The following is a 20,186-nucleotide window of genomic DNA, read 5'->3' on the forward strand; positions in this document are numbered from 1 at the left end:
CTTGTGTCACAGTAGGTGTTTTCCCTTTGGTAGCTGATGGAAAACAGCTGTTGTGACATCAGTCTTTGGGATGTGTCCAGATGTGCAAGGCCATCCACGGTCTGGCTCCAGATTATATTAAAGAACTTTTAACCCCTTACAGCCCAGCCAGGCCTCTAAAATCAGCTGATCAAACACTTTTAGCTGTTTCACCATGTGTTCGGTTACGACCCCTCAGCTTTGGAACAGCCCTCCCCTCAGCGTGAGATTGGCAGACTCCACTGCAGCTTTTAAGTACCTCCTTAAAAAACACTTTTACAGGATGGCCTACACTTAACAAAGTTTTACTTTTTCAATTATCACATCCCTTTCATAATTACACCATATGAGAAGTTAAGAGGGAAAAATCACTATTTCAGCTGTTAACAACTCATAGACATCTGAAATGTGACCCCGACTACACAAAAAGCCAAAAAGGTTGTAAACCACTGGATTAATTTAACTGGTTTAACAATGTGTTGCATTTTAAAAGCCTGTTATATTATCTATTGTGTAAGCTGTCAATTAAATGTAATGGAGTGGAAGTATAAAGTAGCATACGATGAAAATACACAAGTAAAGTACAAGTACCTCAAAATTATACTTAAGTACAGTACTTGTGTAAATGTACTTACACCACTGGGTGCAGCTATAGTTATACTTTACTAGTTTATTATTTTGTTTTTTGTTTATTATTCAGTATGAGTTAATTTCCAAAGCTCAAATAAAGCAGAAGCATGATGTGTTCAACTCTAAATTATAACTATATCCTATGTTTTATTATTACAGCAATAAACGGAAGTGTGTGTCTGTTGATGTAGCCCAGCTTGTGCCTGCTGTCGGTGGGAGGATCCTGTCCGCCTGCCCCGTTTCTCAGCTCTCTCTCCGTGAAATTAGCGAATACTGCAGCAAGAAGTGAGTGTTAGTGTGTCAGAGGAGAGAGCGAGCAGGGACTAATATTTATAAAAAGGACTCATCCGGCTGGCGGTAGGTAATTATGAACCTGAAGGCTGTAGTTTGACTAAATATTCTCTTTTTTTTTTGACATAAGGCGACAGTCTAATTATAGCTCACTTATACTTGGGTGAGAGAACAAGGTGGTGGCTTGTCCTCACACTAACATTCGCCTTTTTCCTGCTTAGGTTTTAGTTTAATCCCTGACTGTGTTGGCGTTTATAATGAAGTGTACCCAGCGTGTGTGTTTCTGTGCAACTGTTGATAGCTTCATTAGTTTCAAAGTCAAAGCAGCACATCAGATCCTGTTTGTATGTACAGTCTGTCCAACTGCTGCGACCTCATTAATCCTGCTGACTGGGGTCCCTGCAGACCCCAAGAGGATTACTTTCTGTCATATTTCACAGGTGCTTTATACTATCATTCCAATTTTTCATGCCTTCGTCAATCAATTTGTTCTTAATGACTTCAGATCATTGCTTTCTGTTTCTGTTTTAATTTGTGCTTTGTAAAAACACCAATGTATTGGGGGTCCTGTGGGACCCAAAAACACCCAGTTCTGCCTGTGCAGTTTTAATAGATGGAGCTATTTATTGAGTTCATGTTTGCAATGGGTCCTAATTTAAAGTGTCACACACTATCAGGGGGGTAGGGGCACTCTGTCAGTCATTTTGAAGGCTTTGTGGAAAGATAGTACTTAGGATAAAAGCTGCAATTTATATTAAAGACAAGTATATATTTTCGTTTTACACAAAATGCAAATGAACTGTAACTTTTCTAGAATAATAATCTGTTTTTTTCCAGATAACATTAATTACATAACTAATAATGTTTTGAGAAGAAATAAGTTAACATTTTGTTATGATGGTTGTTTCTTACAGTAGTTTATTCTTGGGGTCCCCAGAGACCCCTGTTTGTAGTTCTTGTATGTTAAATATGTTGGTAGGATGAGGGATAAATAACTCTGCATGGCAAATCTCCTAATGAGCCATTTCTATTCTTAGGAACACTTAATTTCCCTCATTATTAACACTCCCGTTTCTTAGAGGGCGTTGTTTGAACTGCCAACAGTGTTTTTCAAACATAACAAAACATGTGGAGGACGAAACCTGTGAACAAGGGGGAGTTATTTAGACTGAAACACCCAAGTTTAAAACAACAAATTGTTTAATTATGTTGATGAAAATGTGATTTTAATTGGAACATAAGATTCACATGATATTATTTTGTGTGTTACACTGTAAAATCAACATACATGTGGCATTCCTGCAAAATATATCCCAGGTACACCTGAGGGTAGGTGTTGACAGCAAAGGTATAAGTGCTGAAACAATTAGTCGATTAATCAGTTAATCAATCTACAGAAAATGAATAATGATTTTGAACAATTTTGAGACTAATATTAGAAGTCATTTATCAATGTAAAAAATGCCAAAATTATTATAATTTGAAAAACTTTGTGTTTGGACTGTTGGTTGAACAACAAGTTATGATGGATATGTATTCTTTTTCTGGCATTTTATAGTCCTAATGATTAGCCTAATCAATTAATCAAAGAAGAAGCCAACAGATTAATGAGTTATAATGAGTTGTTAGTCGCGGCCCTAAACACTATGAGATGTTTTTATTGTTCACCAAAAACACCAAACATTATCTGCTTCCAGATTCTCCAATATGAGGATTTGCAGCTTTTCTCTGTTTTATTTTGTTGTAAACTGAATATCTTTGGGTTTGACATTTGATTATGTAACGTAATACACCCTGGAAAAATGGGGAAATGACTGGGGAAAGATTGGAAAAAAATTTGGAAAAATGTCATGGATATTTATAGACAAAATGATTATTTGATTAATTGAGAAAATATTTGCAGGATTTGTTTTTTCTTCTGTAATAATAAACTAGACATCTTTGGGTTTCAGTCTGTTAGTCAGACAAAACAAGGAAGTTAAAGACACCATCTTGTGCTTGATAGCCCAAACAATTAATCAATTAATTGAACAGAGTTATTGATAATGAGAATAATAATTAGTTGTATCCTTAGAGTAGATGGAGCTTGTACTCGCTCTGGGAGGAAGAGAAGTGTCCAGACTCAGGAAATCTGGTGGTCAGCCCTGTTTGTTGCTCATGACCTGAGTTATTCAACAAAAGTAAGTCATGAGGTGCCTGTTCTCTCAAACCCGTGCAGTGTATCCTCTGTCTCTGGTCATCATGCTCCGGCTGCCACCAGCTGGCTCGACTCTCTTGTTTTGTCCTACTTCCTCTCAGTGGGCTTTCAGCAGGAAAATCTGTGACCCTCTTCCTTTAGTGAATTTGTAAATTCATGGCTGCTTGACGGAAGCTATTAAGGTGACCAGGCGGCAGCCATTAATTTGAAAATGGCCAGTCGATATGGTTATTAGAAAAGCTCTAGTTTAGATACCATAACCACCTGAATTTAAAGGAACAGTCTGACATTTTGGGAACTACGCTTATTTGTTTTCGTGCTGAGAATTAGATGAGAAGATTGATATTACGCTCATATCTGTAGTGTAAATATGAAACTACAGACAGTAGGCGGTTAGCTTAGCTTAGCATAAAGAATGGAAACAGGGGGAAACAGATAGCGGTACCAAAAGGTAACAAAATCCACCTACTAGCACCTCTAAAGGTCACTGATTAACAAAGAATATCTTGTTTGTTTAATCTGTACAAAAACCCAAGTGTAAAAACGATTCATTGCAATTTTTCAGGAGGTTATGGGACGGACTATTTCTCGGCCGAGAGCAGTGACTTCCTGAAGTCTTGTCACCGTGACACTGCCAGAAAGCCTTTAGTTCTTTATGCTAAGTTCAGCTAACCGGCTGCTGGCTGTAGCTTTACACAGTAGTTACTGGACAGATATGAGTAGAGCTGAAACATTTAGTTGATTAATCCATTAGTTGCCAACTATTTTGATAATTGATTACTCATTTTGAGTCATTTTCAAATGTGAATATTTTCTGGTTTCTTTCGTCTTCCGTGATGATAAACTGAATATCTTTAGACTGTGTCAGGACAAAACTAGACATTTGAGGATGTGATCTTAGGTTTTGGGAAACCATGATCGACATTTCTCACCATTTTCTAACATTTTATACCCCAAACAACCAATGGATTAATCAATATTGAAAATAATCGTTATTTGCAGCCCTAGATATGAGTGTGTGCTCTAACTCTTGGCAAGAAAGCTAATAAAAGAATAAATTTCCCAAAATGTGGGACTATTTCTTTGACATAAAAGCATTAAAACAGAGATCTTCCTCTAGAGAGGTCATTGTTGTTAAAGAGAGATTTCATATCTGGCTTTATTTCCTGGGCTGGCTGACTGTTGGTACATTTGGTCATTTCCATGGGTGTACCAGTAAAGTTATGACTCAGTAGGATTTAAGGAGCTGGTGTGTTTGTAACATACGCCCAAAGAATGTGAGAGGCTGACCTGATCTGCTGTGTGTATATTCCTGCTGTTGTTTAAAAGCACTCGCATTTCCATTTGATGCACTTGAGTCCACAGTTTATACCACAGGAATCTCTACATCGTGTCACAAGTGCTTCATCCAAAACAGTGTGAAACTTTCCTGTAAGATTAGCTTTTGAGTGGTCACCAAATGTGCGATCCTCCATGTGATCTGTTGCTCCTGTCAGATCTAGTCAGATAAGATGTTTTCATGCCAGGGTTCAGGTGGTGTAGACAGCCGGTGTCGCAGGCTGTCTGCTATGTCTCAGCCACAGCCTCCGCAAGTTTATGAACTTTGGCCCATTTCTCAGACAGACTCTCAGAGGTGAAGAAAATTCTTCCATGATTTCAGATAGCTAATGAAATAAGGAAAACAAAACAAAACTCCCTATTGAGAAATGAGTCATATGTGACATGTTGGGGGACATTCTTGTAAAAAGTATTTCCATGAAGTATATTAAAAGTAATTTGTATTCTCTAGTTAAATAAGTTTTATGTTTTTTCACAGATACAGGCTAGAATAGTCATCTCTTGGTCAATGTTTATCTGCCAAACTGTAAAAATCAGTGTTGCTTCATTTATCTTAGTCATGAGGCCTTTATCTAAAACCAGAGTTTGACAGGTCTCCTTGACAACTCCTGTGTAATGATAATGCTGAAAACCATGGAAATAACTTTTCACTGTTGATATCAGCTGATCTGTAACTCAGGGCTCTCTGAGTTTAGTGAAAGTCTATCAAAGAAAGAGGTGCAGCCCTGGAAAGCCTGTTAGACAAGCAAAACAATCATACTAGGACTCATTTCCTGTAATATGTTTGCTTGTTTGCAGGACCTCAGAACAAAAAAGTCATCATCATCATCATCTCAGGAACAACACGCCTTTTATTAGCTTGATGTTTGTCTATGTTCTGCGTTGTTGTTGATATTAAACTCATATGAGAATTGAAAGACAGCTCTGCCTCATTGGTCAGGGTCACGCTCTGCACGGTGCTAACTCAAGCTCAGCTTGTTGCATAACTCCTGTTGGCCCCTAAGCCTCAGGAAACCTCCTTAGAGAAAGAAAGAAAGAGGTGGTGTGTTCATTAACCCGGGGCATTGCTCAAATAGTTGTAGGAAGTAATGGTGCTTTGCTCTCCTGTGTGTTTTAGTGACTCTTCATGTTGTTTTTGGATCAAGTTTTGATTGAAAACTCACAGACTACTACAGCTTTCATACTTTCTTTTCTTTTGTTATGATTTGGTCTGACCCTGATGATTATTTTTATCATCAATTCATCTGTAAATTCTTTTTTGATTAATCAGTTTATCAGTTAGTTGATAAAATACCCCAAAATGGTTATCCAGAGCACAGTGGGATCTCTTCAGTTTACTTTATTTGGCTATCCAAACCCCCAAGATATTATATTTAAAATGATATAAAGCAGAGACAAGACTTCTCCTTTGGGAAACTGGAACCAGCGAATGTTTGGCTATTTCTCTTGATAAATGACGCAAATGAATTATGAGAGTTGTTGGAAACTAATTTTCTATTTTCTGTCCATCAAGTATTTCAGTATATTCAGTTTCATTGTCTTATCATTTCAGTACTTGGTGACTTCACAGAGGTATTCATTTTCACCCTTTAATAGTGTATTGGTAAGCAAGAAAGTGAAATATGTTAATTGTATGTAGGTAATAAGTATCTACTGACATAAATTCTGGGTTTTACAATGGTGAAATGAATAAATTGATATTGTAATAATAATCTTGGAAATCCAGAAGATAATTATGACAGAATGGTTGCGTCTTTGGTTCCACATAAAAAGCCAATTTTAGACTTTCACATTTAATTGATCATGACATAAACCTGCCTCTAAGGAAATTATTCCTGCAACAGAAAATTATGGTTATTTTTGTGCTCTTCCTGAGGTTTCTCCCATATTTTCCCCTGTCAAAGCGTTTTTTAGTGAGTTTTTCCATACTCGAATCAAAGGTCTAAGGATAGAGGATGTCGTATTGCTGTACAGATTATAAAGCCTGATGAGGCAAATTTGTGATTTGTGATATTGGGCTATACAAATAAAATTGACTTGACTGCTCACACCATATTAGACAATGCTTTTTTTTCCCAAAAGGTTGGAACCTCTGGTAGAAGAATGAGCTAGGGCTGCAACAAACAATTATTTTCATTATCAATTACGCATCAGATTATTTTCTTGATTAATCAGTAAAATGTCAGTAAACTGTGAAAAATGTCCATCCCAAGTTCCCAGAGCCCATGATTACACATCAAAATGTTTTGTTTGACCAGAGTCTAAAGGCCAAAGATAAGGGGTTTATTATCATAGAAAAGTATGAAAACAAGAAAATATTCACAGTTCACCAGTGAATTTTTGCCATTTTTGCTTAAAAAATAGCTTGAACCGATTATTCAATGATCAAAAAACATTGCAGATTAATTTTCTTTCATTCGACTTATCGTTGCATCTCTAGAATGGAAGGAAAAAACAGTAATAGATCACTAATGAACATGGCTCATATCACTGTATCAAGTCGTAAATTTGCTCCTCAGCCTCGTAGTGCGGTAATGAAAGATATAAAATGCAGGCTGTTATCAACACTGTAAATACAACCTCTGTCATAGACCAGTTAACTGAACTTCAGTCAGCTCAGCATCATTCAGTATTATGTTGTAAGATTTTCTTACAGTATTTCTCTTTGAAGTTTGACTCTGTAAGTAACTCAGTGTTCCTGCTGTCTCACAGTTTACTTCGGCATGATTAAAGGCGTTATGAATATGTTCTAGCATATCTCTCTGCACCAGCCGATAAATCTGTTGTGTTGTGTACAGTAACAGTGCCAGACCAATGAAAATGTCTGCACCCTGAACTGACTGATGTTTATGTAAAGCCGAAAGAATGATGTCGAACTATTTCTGTTCTTGTCGCAGCTTTCAGGAGGACAGTTAATCTCACCGTGACATCTTTACTTTCATTCAGTGTTGCGTTGGGGTCAAAGGTCACCCAGCTGATAGTGTTTGCAGATAATTTGTGCCTATTCACATATTTTGATTGAGTCAGGGTGAGATTAGACTTTGATATGTATGTTGACAGGATGAATTGCTGGCTGAATCATGACGAACAGGCTTGATCATCTGTATTACAACTCTGGTCAAATCGGTTACCACTGGCAACCACCTAAACTTCCACCTCAGTTGTTGCTGTCATTAGTATCCATTAGTGCCTAAAATAGAGGGCATCAGTCATAGGTAGCCTGAGTATCTGGCACAGTTTGTGACTATATGGGGCATTTACACGCATAATTTCCTCTTTCCATTGTGTTGAGATGTTCCTTCATAGGCCCCAGATATTCCTGGGACTGTTTACATGGGCATGTATGTGGGGGTAAGCATGCATGCGTGCTTTCATGTGTTGCATCGCCTCTGGCAGCCCTCTCCGTGTCCCGGCTCTGCTCAGGCCTGTCCAAACAGAGCTGCAGCCAAGAGCTCCTCCCAGGCTTCACAGAACAGGAAGTGGATTGTTTTGTTTTACAGGGTGAGCCTCTGAGGCCTTGGTGCTGCTGTCTCCCATTTGTTTGGCTTTGAACCCATCATATCTAGTTGAGCTTTCTTTGGTTCACGCTATCTCTGGAAAGCAAAAGATGCTGCGCAGTTTCTCTGGAATCAATGTTCATGCCAGTATCAAACACATTTGAAGAAGAAAAGAGGAAGCGCGCTACATTATTAGATATTCTGTGATTTGCTGAATAAAATACAATAGCAGAGGAAGCCTTTCCAACTGCAGATGATGATCATTTTTGATGGTCATTTAATAGTACATTCATCTGTTTAAAGGCTGTCAACAGCTTTGAGTGCATATCTTTGAGTACCTATTTAAAAAGATACAAATAACAGCACCACCAGCATTTGCTACAGCAGCCTAAATTCAAACTCAAGCCTTTGGCGAAACCCTTTGGCAAAATCTGTGGAGCTGTAACAAAGTACACTCCACCAGAATGAGTAGTCCACAGGGGAAAAGACAGAAAATATGATCAAACCATGACCAGAATTTCCATAAGAGGGAAAGAGTAACCAAGATGTTAATAAAACTGTCAAAGAAGCAAGCACACCCAAAATTTCCATTTTGCCTACTGGGTACGCCAAGTCTAAATATCAGTGGAAATAGGGCAGGGTAATAATTTATTCTCTCGTACACTCTTCTTTTTATTCTTTCTGGGGTTACTTTGCTTACTTGTAATTCATAAACCATCTATACCATATGTACACTTTTGCACTAAATGTACATATTTCAGATTATTTTTACCTCTTGTATCTCATTCTACATTTTATTTATGCCAGTTTCCAAGTTAAAACATACATAAACATCCATTGTATTTATATATTAGTAAAGCTGCTACAATTGATTAGTCGATCGACAGAAAATTTTTTGATAATTGATCAGTTTGAGTCATTGCTCAAGAAAAAATGCTAAAATTCTCTGGTTCTAGCTTCTTAAATGTGAATATTTTCTGGGTTCTTTTGTCTTCCATGACAGTAAACTGAATATATTTGGGTTGTGCACTATTTATTGGGACAAAACAAGACATTCTGGATTACATCTTCAGCTTTGGGAAACATTGATCAACATTTTGTGACATTTTAAAGACCAAGCAACTAATCGATTAATCGAGAAAATAATTTACAGATTAACTGATAATGAAAATAATCGTTAGTTACAGCCATATGTATATTTACCACTGTATACAGTGCAAACTCTGTTCGATTTAAAAATGGACACAATCCAGTGGACATATGGTCATTATGATGACTGGTTCAGTTTGTGTGATAAAATGCATGAAATCTGTGGTGTCCTATTCATTCCAATTGTGCATGTAATATTTAATATGTTGCACATTCTCTTCAGATTGTACAGCGTTGACTGACTATACCATGCTAACAAAATGCACATATCACCTTGTGTTGCATGTAAGAAACTATTTGGAACAAACCATGTACGTTTTGGCTTAACTGAAATTAGTCACACCATCGCACCAAACCAACAACACACATTCAGTCAACGGTTTGATGCTCTTTACTGGGAGATTTGGTGTTGCTATGCATCCAGGCAGAGATTAAAAGTGGGCGTTGGGTCAGGCTCAACTCAAAGTTTTGCCCGCAGCACTGAAAGATGAATTTCCCCTGATAAGTGGGTGCCCTCGTGAAGAGGATTGCTGTCAAGACTGTCTGGCAGAAAGTGGATGAGGTGAGGAGCCAAATGACTATATGCACAGCTGCTCCCAGGCAGCAGGGCTCCGGCTCATCCATCAGCTGCCCTGCTAACTCATCCTCACGCAGCCTGCACACACATCAGCTAAACCAGTCCTCTCCTCCAGGGTTTATTGCAAAAATGTGTCTTGATTCAGTTGGTTCAGTGGATTGTATTTTGTGCACAGTTAACCAGCAAAGCTTCATCCTTTTAGGCTTGAAGTGTGGTTGTAAAATTTAAATCTTGTTGACAAAGATGCATCTAGATCTGTTTGACATGATATTGCTTTAGTGTGAAGTGCTTGCATGGTATTTTTTTATAACACGGCATAAACACATGCTTGCAACTAGCCGACGTAAGCAATAACACCTTAACACAAGTACAGCATATGGGTTGGACAGTTTAGCTCTTGTTCTTTGAATGAAAATAATTTTGAGATAATTATGATACTGTCAACTATCAAAGTATTTTCCAAAGAGGGCTGAAGGAGCATTTAGAGAGATCAAAAGCAGAGCAGTGTTTTGTCTGCTTTTTAGGACACCACTACCAAGTACTTCACCAGCTGCTCTGATTTCCTGGACGCTTTTCTTTTCCACACACACTGCAGAGGGAAACAAACAGGGCGGGAATAGGAGTGAACGGCCTGATAGCACATTCCTTCATGTCCCAGCTTGTCTCCACCCCCCCTCCAAACCCCCCCTCTCTGTTTCTTCTCTCCCTCACTCCACTGTCTTCCTCCTCCTCCTCCTCCTCCTCCTCCTCTGTTCTTCATGTACCTTTGTAGTCTAGATTTGGGGCATTGGGGATTCAAGGTCTGTGACTGCAGCTGTCTGTGACAACATGCAGATCAGAGTGCCCTCCCTCAAAGTAATGCAGCACTGTCAGTCAGATGTCAGAATGGTCTCTTTGGAGCCACAGATGAGCAGAAAAAGTTTTTGTACGACATCGTGTTCTTCATTTATCTTGTATTTCTGCAAAGTCTACAAATAGTTTAAGTATCTGTAGCATAGAACACACAACTAGATGTCAAACCATGACTGTGTTGCTTGAGCTGTTCCTCCAGCGTGACAGGAAATCTCCCAGAACACCAAAAAAGTTGATTTTTCCTTTTGTGGTACTGCTGATAATTTTGGCACTCAACAGCCCATTTAAATGTCTGTCTGTGACAAATTCATGGAAAAACCCCTCCTCTCGTTTCCCAACAGAGATGGCAGCCATTCGGAAGAAGCTGGTAATCGTCGGGGATGGAGCTTGCGGGAAAACATGTCTTCTCATCGTTTTCAGTAAAGACCAGTTTCCTGAAGTCTACGTGCCAACAGTGTTTGAGAACTACATAGCTGATATCGAGGTTGACGGGAAACAGGTTTGTACCATTGAGACTAGTGATAATGTCCATCATGTGACATAGAAAGTTTATTTATTTCATAAGCAAACACCGTCCTGAAATAATATGAATGACCTAATAGAGCTTTTCCACAGCAGACATTTTGACATTTCATAGCAGGAAAAGCACAGGTGTAAATAATAACATTACCCATTGGAGTTCATTAATGTTATTAATTCCACCTGTTTCCTGTTTCCAAGTCAAAATGTCTGCTGTGAAAAGGGCAGCTTAGCCCCACAGGCACATATGCAGTGCAGTCATAACGTGACAGATTTGCCACTCGAAGAATTAATTGTTGAAACAAAGGGTCCTTGATTTCAGACAAAGGCAGACAGAAGCAGGCTTCTCATTTATAGTTGGCTGAAATAACAACTGTGGCTAACAGATTTTATCAGCTCTTGCGAGCAGCCTTGCTAATTAAGTTAACCCTTGCTCCATGAGTTGGAAAACAACAGTTTTTGTTCAAACATTATATTGTTTGGCAGCTTAGCTTTCATACTTAGCATACCAGCATTGGCTGGGGTTGCTGAAGTGTCAACTTCCCCTAATCCAATAAACAGCAGGACAGAGCTGCTAACGTTACTCTAAATTCTTATATAGTATCAATCAGGGCCAGTGGGGAAATGTGTATTATGAAATAAATAATTTTTCAGTTATTTAATTACTTTTTTAGTTATCCGTAACCCCACAAAATAGTGGAGTATAAAATGCCTCTTTGGCTTGAAGGAATGCTGGGTTAGCTTCCAACTGTAGGTAGTAAGCTAGTTAACCACCATGCTAATGTTTGCATCTTAAACAATACTTACACTGTTTAAAGATCTCCTCCAGACATGTATTGAGACATGAAAATAATCTTGGAACAACAGAAGCTTAGAACAATAATATGTGTCTGATATGGTTTTTGCACCAAAAAAAAGTATGGTTACAACGCTAAAATCCTTAAAATGGCATCTACTCCTTCTCCCTAATATGCAAATATTGTTCATCCATTCCTTACACTTTTGCTGAAAATACTGAATATCGCTCTTACTACACGTAGAGAAATCCAAAGCCTACCTGTAGTTACAGTTGCTAAGTGAGTGGACAATCACTTTTTGAGGGAGGAGTTTAGCAAACAGTCACACCACGTTCATGCTGTTTCCGGATGGATGGGAAGGATCGGAAAGATTATTACATTAAATGACGGACTTTGGCTAACGTAAGGCATGTTTGTTTGGTTTTAAAGCACTTCTGTATTATTAAGTGCCAAGTCGGATATATTGAAGCTTTCGGAAAATCTCAGTTTCCCAGTCGTAATTACGACTTGGAGGTTGAATGGTTTTTACAAGTCGGAAACTCATACTTATGGTAACTCTGATATGACATGAACGCAGCATTAAGCTTGGTCTATATTAACCCTCCGCTATTATATTTGTATCTTATATCTGCACACTATATAAAAAAAACAATGGAACGAAAAAGTAGTGACAATAGGCAGTAGTGAATGAGTGATTTCGGACACAGTTTCAGAGTTATGAAACACACTACATTTAAGTCCTACTGGCGAGCGTGTGTGTGTGATGTCTTGAATCTGAGTCATGGGGAGTTGGTCAGCCAGCATCCAGTCTGAGCTGCAGATGGCTTATTATTGTCAAAGGGTTTTGTTCTCTTGAGCTGACCACCGCTGCAGGATCACCACATGGCAAAACAGGAAATGACTGTACTTCCCAGCTTCCTGTTCAGACAGGGAACAGGGATGTCTCCTGGCAATCCCCCACCTTCCCTCAGGACCCTGCTCCTCCTGTCCGATAACCGTCTCTCATTTCCTGTCCTGGTCTCACTGAGATGGGGGAGAGGCAAGGAGGGGTTAACTGTTTTGGACAGGAAGTATAAACTTAGGTATCTGTGATGGACATTGGTCTAGAAGGGGATAATTTTGGTAAAGATATGAGTGTTGGCTCCTTTAGTTTCTCTCTAGAGGATTGCCCGCCCCATAAGACCATTATACAACCAGCTGGATAAGATTTGTGCTCTCAGTCCCTAAATTTGAGTTTTTCACCCCCCTTGAGGATAAAAAACCTTATCTTTCTCTCACCTATAGTGAATTGGGCTGATTCTAAAAATAGCTGTTTTTTCCCCTCTCTTTTCCTCCCCAAAGTGTGCAGCTTACAACGAGCCTAGTGGGAACATAACCGCTCTGGTTGCTCATGCAGACTCAACAGTGTGCAGCCACCTCCCACCCTCTGCCTCTGCAAACCTCTATTTTGGGACCGTTGACTGATGCTTGTGCTCTCTGTGGGCATACCAGAATCTTTTGTCATTCAGTGAAGTTCCAGTATTTAAAACTTTGCAAAAGTTTTTTTTTTTTTTTGTCCTCGATCACACTGAGTCAGCTGAAGAGCGGAGTCAAGTGAAGACTGGCTGTTAATGCCCGTACAGGGACAGAAGGTATCCGGTTTGATGCTCGCTAATCTCCCACTTTCCCTAATTGAATTAATCGGTGGTGTGATGGGATGAGGCCATTCCCCAAGTTCATTTCCACAACACTGTCAACAGACTTATGAAGCTGATTAGGTCAGAGCTGCAGTAATGATGAGAAGCAAATTTGTGTACAATGTATTTCCCACAAACAAGGAAAGCTACCTGGGTAAAACACACACAAAACATCACAAGTTATGCTCAAGATGCAAGGTATTTGTAGCGAGAGGAGATAATTGTCCAAAGGTTAAGCTGTCTTAGTATTATTTAATTCCTAGCCTTTGGTTCAGGCGTCATATTCAAAATAGCCACAACTCTCAGTGGAAGATAAAGTAAACTTCATCACTAATGATGTTGTGACCTTTATTTGTGTATTCATCCGGATCAGTGAGTCCAATTACATCTACTCTGGGTAGACAGGTAATTTTCATTTTTAAGCCCTTAAGACGTGTTCAAATTAACAGGAGTAACAGGAGAATCACTTTGTTTCCAAAACCAACATAACCTTTATCTACAGTTAATGTGTCTTGAGTGTGTTTGCTGTTTTTTTAAAAACTTTTTCTTTTGCCTTTTTTTCCAGGTGGAGTTGGCGCTGTGGGATACTGCAGGCCAAGAGGACTACGACAGGTTGAGGCCTCTCTCCTACCCTGACACAGATGTCATCCTTATGTGCTTCTCCATCGACAGCCCAGACAGTTTAGGTAAGAAAATGCTGACGTGGCCTATTTTAATTTGTTTTATTTGTATAACCTTTATTGAAAGAGGTTAGTCTAACTTTAAATGGCAGCAGCACAGAAAGTTGACAGCTTGTAATAATTTTATACAACATGACTTATATGACAAATTCTGAAATACATGCCTTATACTTTCTAAAAGAGATATTTTGTTACCGTATTTATCTTCACAGAATCAGGACAGTTCATATCAGCTAACCAAGCTGTTTGTTAAATGCCTTAATGGACTTGATGGGAAGCAGGATTAGTGCAGCTAAAAACATCTTTGCCTCAGGCAGTCTGCAGAGCAATCCATCATGAGAAGTGTTCTGCACCGTGACTCTGCACTGCCTGTCCCTTTTTATAGTCGCTCTCTTGAGTATCTGTGCTCACTACATGTCTCTCCCGGGACAGAAAATATCCCTGAGAAGTGGACGCCTGAGGTGAAACACTTCTGTCCCAATGTTCCCATCATCCTGGTGGGGAACAAGAAGGACCTGAGGAATGATGAGCACACACGGAGAGAGCTGGCCAAGATGAAGCAGGTACAGAAGCCTCCGAAGGTCAATGAACTGTAGATTGCGGGCAGTTATTATACGCCAAGTAGGCAGTTCTTCAGTCCTCGGGGACCAGAAGCCTGACGATATGTGCAGTGTTCAAACATTTCATGAGGTTCAAATTGTGTTAAAAAAAAAATGGAAGGAGCTGCGATGGTGTGGGTGTGTTTTTTTTGAGTATCACAGGTACTGTGGTGTACAATGCAGGAAGGCTGGTTTAACTAGTAGATCCAATAGTTTGAAGGCTTATCAGAATCCAAAGCCTCCAAAACACTGCACAGTTGTTTATAATAGAGACACGATTATACAACTCTGTATCAAGTTATCATTGTGTCTCCACAATCACTTGGTAAACAGTTGAATTACCCCGTTCATATTACAATTTATTCTACCAGAAATGTGAGCTTGCACATATTTGATTGGCCAACACAGTGCATGGCATTGTGTTGCAGCAAATGCGTGAGCAAGGTTTAACTTTTTTTGCTGCACAACCCTGCAATTCTTTGGCAGGACTCTCTACATTAGCCTCCTGCAGTGCTCTCATTGAAATTAATGAGGGGGCTGCTGCTTTTCCATGCAGTGCAGTTATCTGAACGGATTTGTGAATTTAAAGGCTTATCAGATGTCTAAATACTGCACAGGAGTTTATAATACTCTGATGCAACATTTCACAGCTCTTGAAGAACACCATTCATGTTAAAAAATTATCTACTAGGAATATGTGCTTGCATTTTTTTATTGGTCACTACAGTGTCTTGCTGGGTGATGTCACGTTGCTAGGGTGTCTGGCAAAAAAAAGTTTAACTTTTGCCGGATGCCCTGCATCTTTTTTGCTGTACTGGCCTCGTTCAAATGAATGAGGAGGCTGCATTTTTTTCAGTCGATCAGAATGCAGCCATAATTTTGTAAATTTGTTTGGAGTAAATGTGTAAAAAACGAAAAAATAGAAAGCTAAAAACTGTTGCCATATAATGCTATCCAGTATTTCAGTTATCTGAATTCCAAGAAAACAGTTTCAGTTCTATTTATTTATATGGCCTGGAATCACAAATTTGCTTTAAAGGGCTTTACAGTCTATTAAGAAGGAAGATAGTGACCAAAAAAACATTAACAGGGAAAAATGTTATAAACAACAGCAATAGAGGAGGAATCCCTCTTCCAGTAAAAATAAACATGCAATAGATGTAGAAGTAGACAGAAATAATAATAGTGAAATGACAGTATAGAAAAACAGATTGACAATATTAGGTGCAAAAAATGTGGATCAGAGAAAATATTGAGCAATTTACCAAAATTAGGAAAAACACAAAAGAAGATTGGTTGATTGTTTTAATAGACTATTAATTGAAATAAAATTCCTCACTATCTCCTTTTTTAAGAGAGATTTTTTTTTACCTGTCTATCACTGAAAGTTAACTTCCCCTGGGGAACAAACGGTTACAGCAGTCTGAAAAGGCTGCTACCGGCCTTTCAGTCATACTATAATAACAGCGACATATTGCTTTACTGTGTCACAGAAAGGCACTATCGCCCATTCTGTGTCTGTCTCCAGGTCCAGCTGGTCACGATAATGGGAACATGTTGACAAAGCTCTCCAGCTCTTTCAGACGCCACTGTCAGCTTTTCCTTTCTGTAGAAATCAGGAACCCTTAGACAAAGAGTAGCACAAAGTCATCAGTTCAAGTGTTTTGGATTCACATGGTCAAACAGACATTGTTGCCTCAACACGTGTAAGCTATGATGTGGCTGTTATTGATGAAGAGTACTTGAGGCTCTGTTTTTATCCACTTCAGTACAGTGTAGATAAGTCATAAAAACACCGGTACATCATTTGTTTTTTTAACAATCTCTAATCTAACTACGCAGGAGCCGGTGAAGACAGATGAAGGCAGAGAAATGGCCAACAGGATTAGTGCCTTTGGCTACTTGGAGTGCTCTGCCAAGACCAAGGATGGCGTGCGGGAAGTGTTCGAGATGGCCACTAGAGCAGCGCTTCAGGTCCGCAAGCGCAAGAAGAGAAGCGGCTGCACGCTGCTGTGAGAAGCCGGCGCGGTCGGCCAGTCCAGACACCATAAAATCAACTGACCAATAGGAGAGAAAAAAAAAACCCCCACCACACATGAAAAGGACTGACCTTTTACCAAATGGCATCTTTGTACTGTATCTCGCATTTCATGATAAGACGCAGACAGATGAATCATACGCGAATAAACCCAATACAGGAAACAGACTTTGTCTATATTACAACCATGGTTAGAAATTGATGTTTAAAGTTCCTTGTTGATTTGCATTTTTTTTCTTCCCAAAATCTGTCTTTACACATAGAAGGTTTTCCTACTTGTTTTTCTTTATATTTGTAATGTAACGAGGCAGTGGTAGATGCACATAATTGTATGCAATATTGTTCTTCATGAGCTTGGGCGAGCAGCATCCCTCCTTGCTAGCATAAAGTCTTCTTGAGTAAGGTCTTGTCCAAACAGTCCAGACTGTCCTGTTAATATCAGTTCTGTTTATTATGGTAGCTTTTGTGATAGAGAAGGAAAGTCACTGGAGATATCTTTTGACCATAACAGCTAGTGCCTTTTTTTTAAAAGTTTGTACACCACCATCTACTTCTCATGTTTGTGTCAGCTAGCTAACATTTCAGCTGAGGGCCTCTCCATTGTAGTGTAGCTCATTTTACACAGTGTTGTCATTGTGAAACCTGAGCAAAGCCATAACTAAGGCTTTCATTGCTGTCGACAACTCGTCAAGCACAACAAATGGTTGCTTGTGTCATTTTTGTTGACGTGAAACATCAGCGTTCCCTCGACATTCTCCATTCTCAGTCCGCTCACGTTGAGGTTGAAGATAGGTAACTGCTTTTGTAATGTGATAGGAGATAAGATCTGATTATTCACACGCATCCCTCATAACTTTTCGCTAATTTGTGCAGTGGACCCAGAAAGAGGAGTGAGAACTGGCAAGTAAAGACACAAGCCAATATGACTCATCTATGCACAATGGCTGTTAGGACCAACAGGGAGATGACAGAACTGAAAATGAAATCACATAGAGACCAAGTCTTGGTGAAACCTCCCTTGTTTGTTTATTGCGAGTGACTGACTTCAGCTCTGCTTCTGCTACAATAAGTGAGCCGGTTACACCCGCTGTTTGAATCTGTGTGTGTCGGACGGGTTTGTCCAGTCGTGTAAATCACATCTCGTCAGAGCTGTTAGCCTTTGCGTGTGGATGTTTCCAATCGGACAACATTCTTCACATGTTTGAGAGGAGCTGAGTCGTGTGTGAGGAGTTTGTTTTTCCCTGGTGCCTTCTCTGTTCTGGTGTGCCTTTTTGGTGTTTCTCTCCCAGACCAGATAGACCAGCTGCTCCATGCCAACCTGATGCTGACTGACAAAGGGTCAAGAGTGACCTTTCTGACTTGTTTCACAAAGAATGACCACAAAAGGTGTCATTAGTTAAGAAAAGTTTCAATATTCACAGTTTAAATATTAAGATTTGAATCTAGAAATGCAGTTTCACCTTTATGCGCTAGGTTATGCCAATTTTCATCATGCAGTTTTGCGTCAAGAATGAATCACGGGAAAATGACAAAACTTTTTACATTACATATTCTGGAAAAAAACATCTATCAGCAGCCATAAAGATGCTCTTTGATCGATTTAGAGTTGTGTTTTGCTATCAAAAAGAGTACAACTGTGAGAAGATGAAAATTATGCTGATTCGTCTGTCTTATCTTGATCTATGTTGGTCTTGATCTTCCCTCCTTTGACATTTTATGTCTTGCATCAAAGTGGCTGTTGATCCTCAAGGGCCCACACTGAATTTGTTGTATAGCGGTGTGATGGATGGAGACGTGTCAGAGACCGTCTCCTGGTCCCAGTTTTCTCTCACGTGTCCTCTCAGAATACTCGATTGTGAACTTGACCTGAAAGTAGAACGGCTTGATATACAATGCTTGAAAGGCCCAGCGACTGTCCTCAGGCACAGAGTTCACGGCATTCCTTTTCTCTGCCTCTGTTGCTCATTCATGTACTGTACATGTTCCTGTGTTGCATGGAGGATGGATGTTGAAATGTGTGTGACAAAACAATATCTTTGATGTTGCATGCAACCTCCTTATAATGTCAGTAAAGGCACCAAACCTACCAGCTGGCAAGATCTGTATCTTTTATATTGTAATGCAACTTTATACCCTCTACTGGCCAAGAAAATACACTGAGTAATCCAGTGGAGAGGTTACAACTTCGGAAACTAATTGCATTTTCCACCGCTCAGTTGAGGTGTAGATGTGTTTTCTTTTGTTGTTTTTTTTGAGGAGAGAGGGCATTGATTGCAATCACACACACACACATACACACAAGCACCATGTTAATGTTACCTCAGATCTTTAAAGGGTGGATATACTGTGTTTTAACTCTGGACTTTGTGCATTAATTTGGGCACTAATGTGGAAGAAGCACACTAACAAGGCGAGAGCAAACTGATTAAGATCCTTATGACTAAAGATTTCTATCAATGAAAACACAAGTCTTGAGTTTTGCATTTCATAGTTGTGACACAATGTTCACGGGTCTCAACAAGCTTAATTCCAAGGAATTCTTGGAAATTAAAGGTTGGCAGAGATAAAATCAAATAACTTTCACAGCTGGAAGCACAGCATAACGATGAAAGCATTCCCTTAGAGCAGTGGTTCTCAAACTTTCTCACATCAAGGACCCTTAAACTGACACAAATTAGAGCAACATTTGATAAGATTTTGTCCCAGGGTCCCCCATCTGATAAGATTGTTGTTTTTACATGTTTTATTACAGAAATTGTATGAAACCCATGACCAAAATATATTCTGTCCTTGTGTTACTTATGGATGAAATTACAGTTCAAATAAATTCCCCTTTTTTTCTGGGGACCTCTGTGGGTCCCTGAACACCATTTTGAGAACCTCTGCCTTAGAGCAGCAGAGTTTAGTGTTGAACATATCACTAAAAGCATGTACTATACTGCTGTTTATGTGTATGCAGATAATGTTGCTCTAAATCAAACATTGTCCTTACAATGTCGATGCATGCATGAGTAAACCATGGGTCTATACGGTGTGCACACAAACAAACACACAAGCACTAACATGCACACGTCTTTGGGAACAGCTTCTGCTCAGTGTTGTGTAACTTTTCTTTCTTTCTCTGGAAGTATTTGGAAATTATAAAGGTTCCAGATTTATATAAAAGCTCATTATAATAATGCTTTGTAAACAGAAAGTGTTGTAGTGAATGTTTGATCTGAAGTGAACATGAACATTGTTAATAAACTATTTTTGAGACAAGACTGACTGCTCTCCCTGGCCAGTTCTTCTAGAAAACTGTGACATCATACGGTTTGCAAAATATGCA

General features: G+C 39.2%; 1 protein-coding gene across 2 annotated transcripts; it reads left to right on the forward strand.

The window, feature by feature from the left end:
• Positions 1-850: 850 nt before the first annotated feature.
• rhoca (ras homolog family member Ca) lies at positions 851-20,121 on the forward strand. Of its 2 annotated transcripts, none has more exons than XM_067586738.1 (5): positions 851-1,009; positions 10,891-11,048; positions 14,107-14,227; positions 14,654-14,784; positions 16,663-20,121. In XM_067586738.1, exons 2-5 carry the CDS (start codon positions 10,893-10,895, stop codon positions 16,834-16,836), a joined length of 582 nt encoding a protein of 193 aa, XP_067442839.1. In that variant the 5' UTR covers positions 851-1,009; positions 10,891-10,892; the 3' UTR covers positions 16,837-20,121. The 2 variants fall into 2 exon arrangements, with proteins under 2 accessions (XP_067442839.1, XP_067442840.1); XM_067586739.1 differs by having other exon boundaries at positions 881-1,005.
• The last annotated feature ends 65 nt before the right edge of the window (positions 20,122-20,186 follow it).

Source organism: Thunnus thynnus, chromosome 4, assembly GCF_963924715.1.
Source record: "Thunnus thynnus chromosome 4, fThuThy2.1, whole genome shotgun sequence".
NCBI lineage: Eukaryota > Metazoa > Chordata > Actinopteri > Scombriformes > Scombridae > Thunnus > Thunnus thynnus.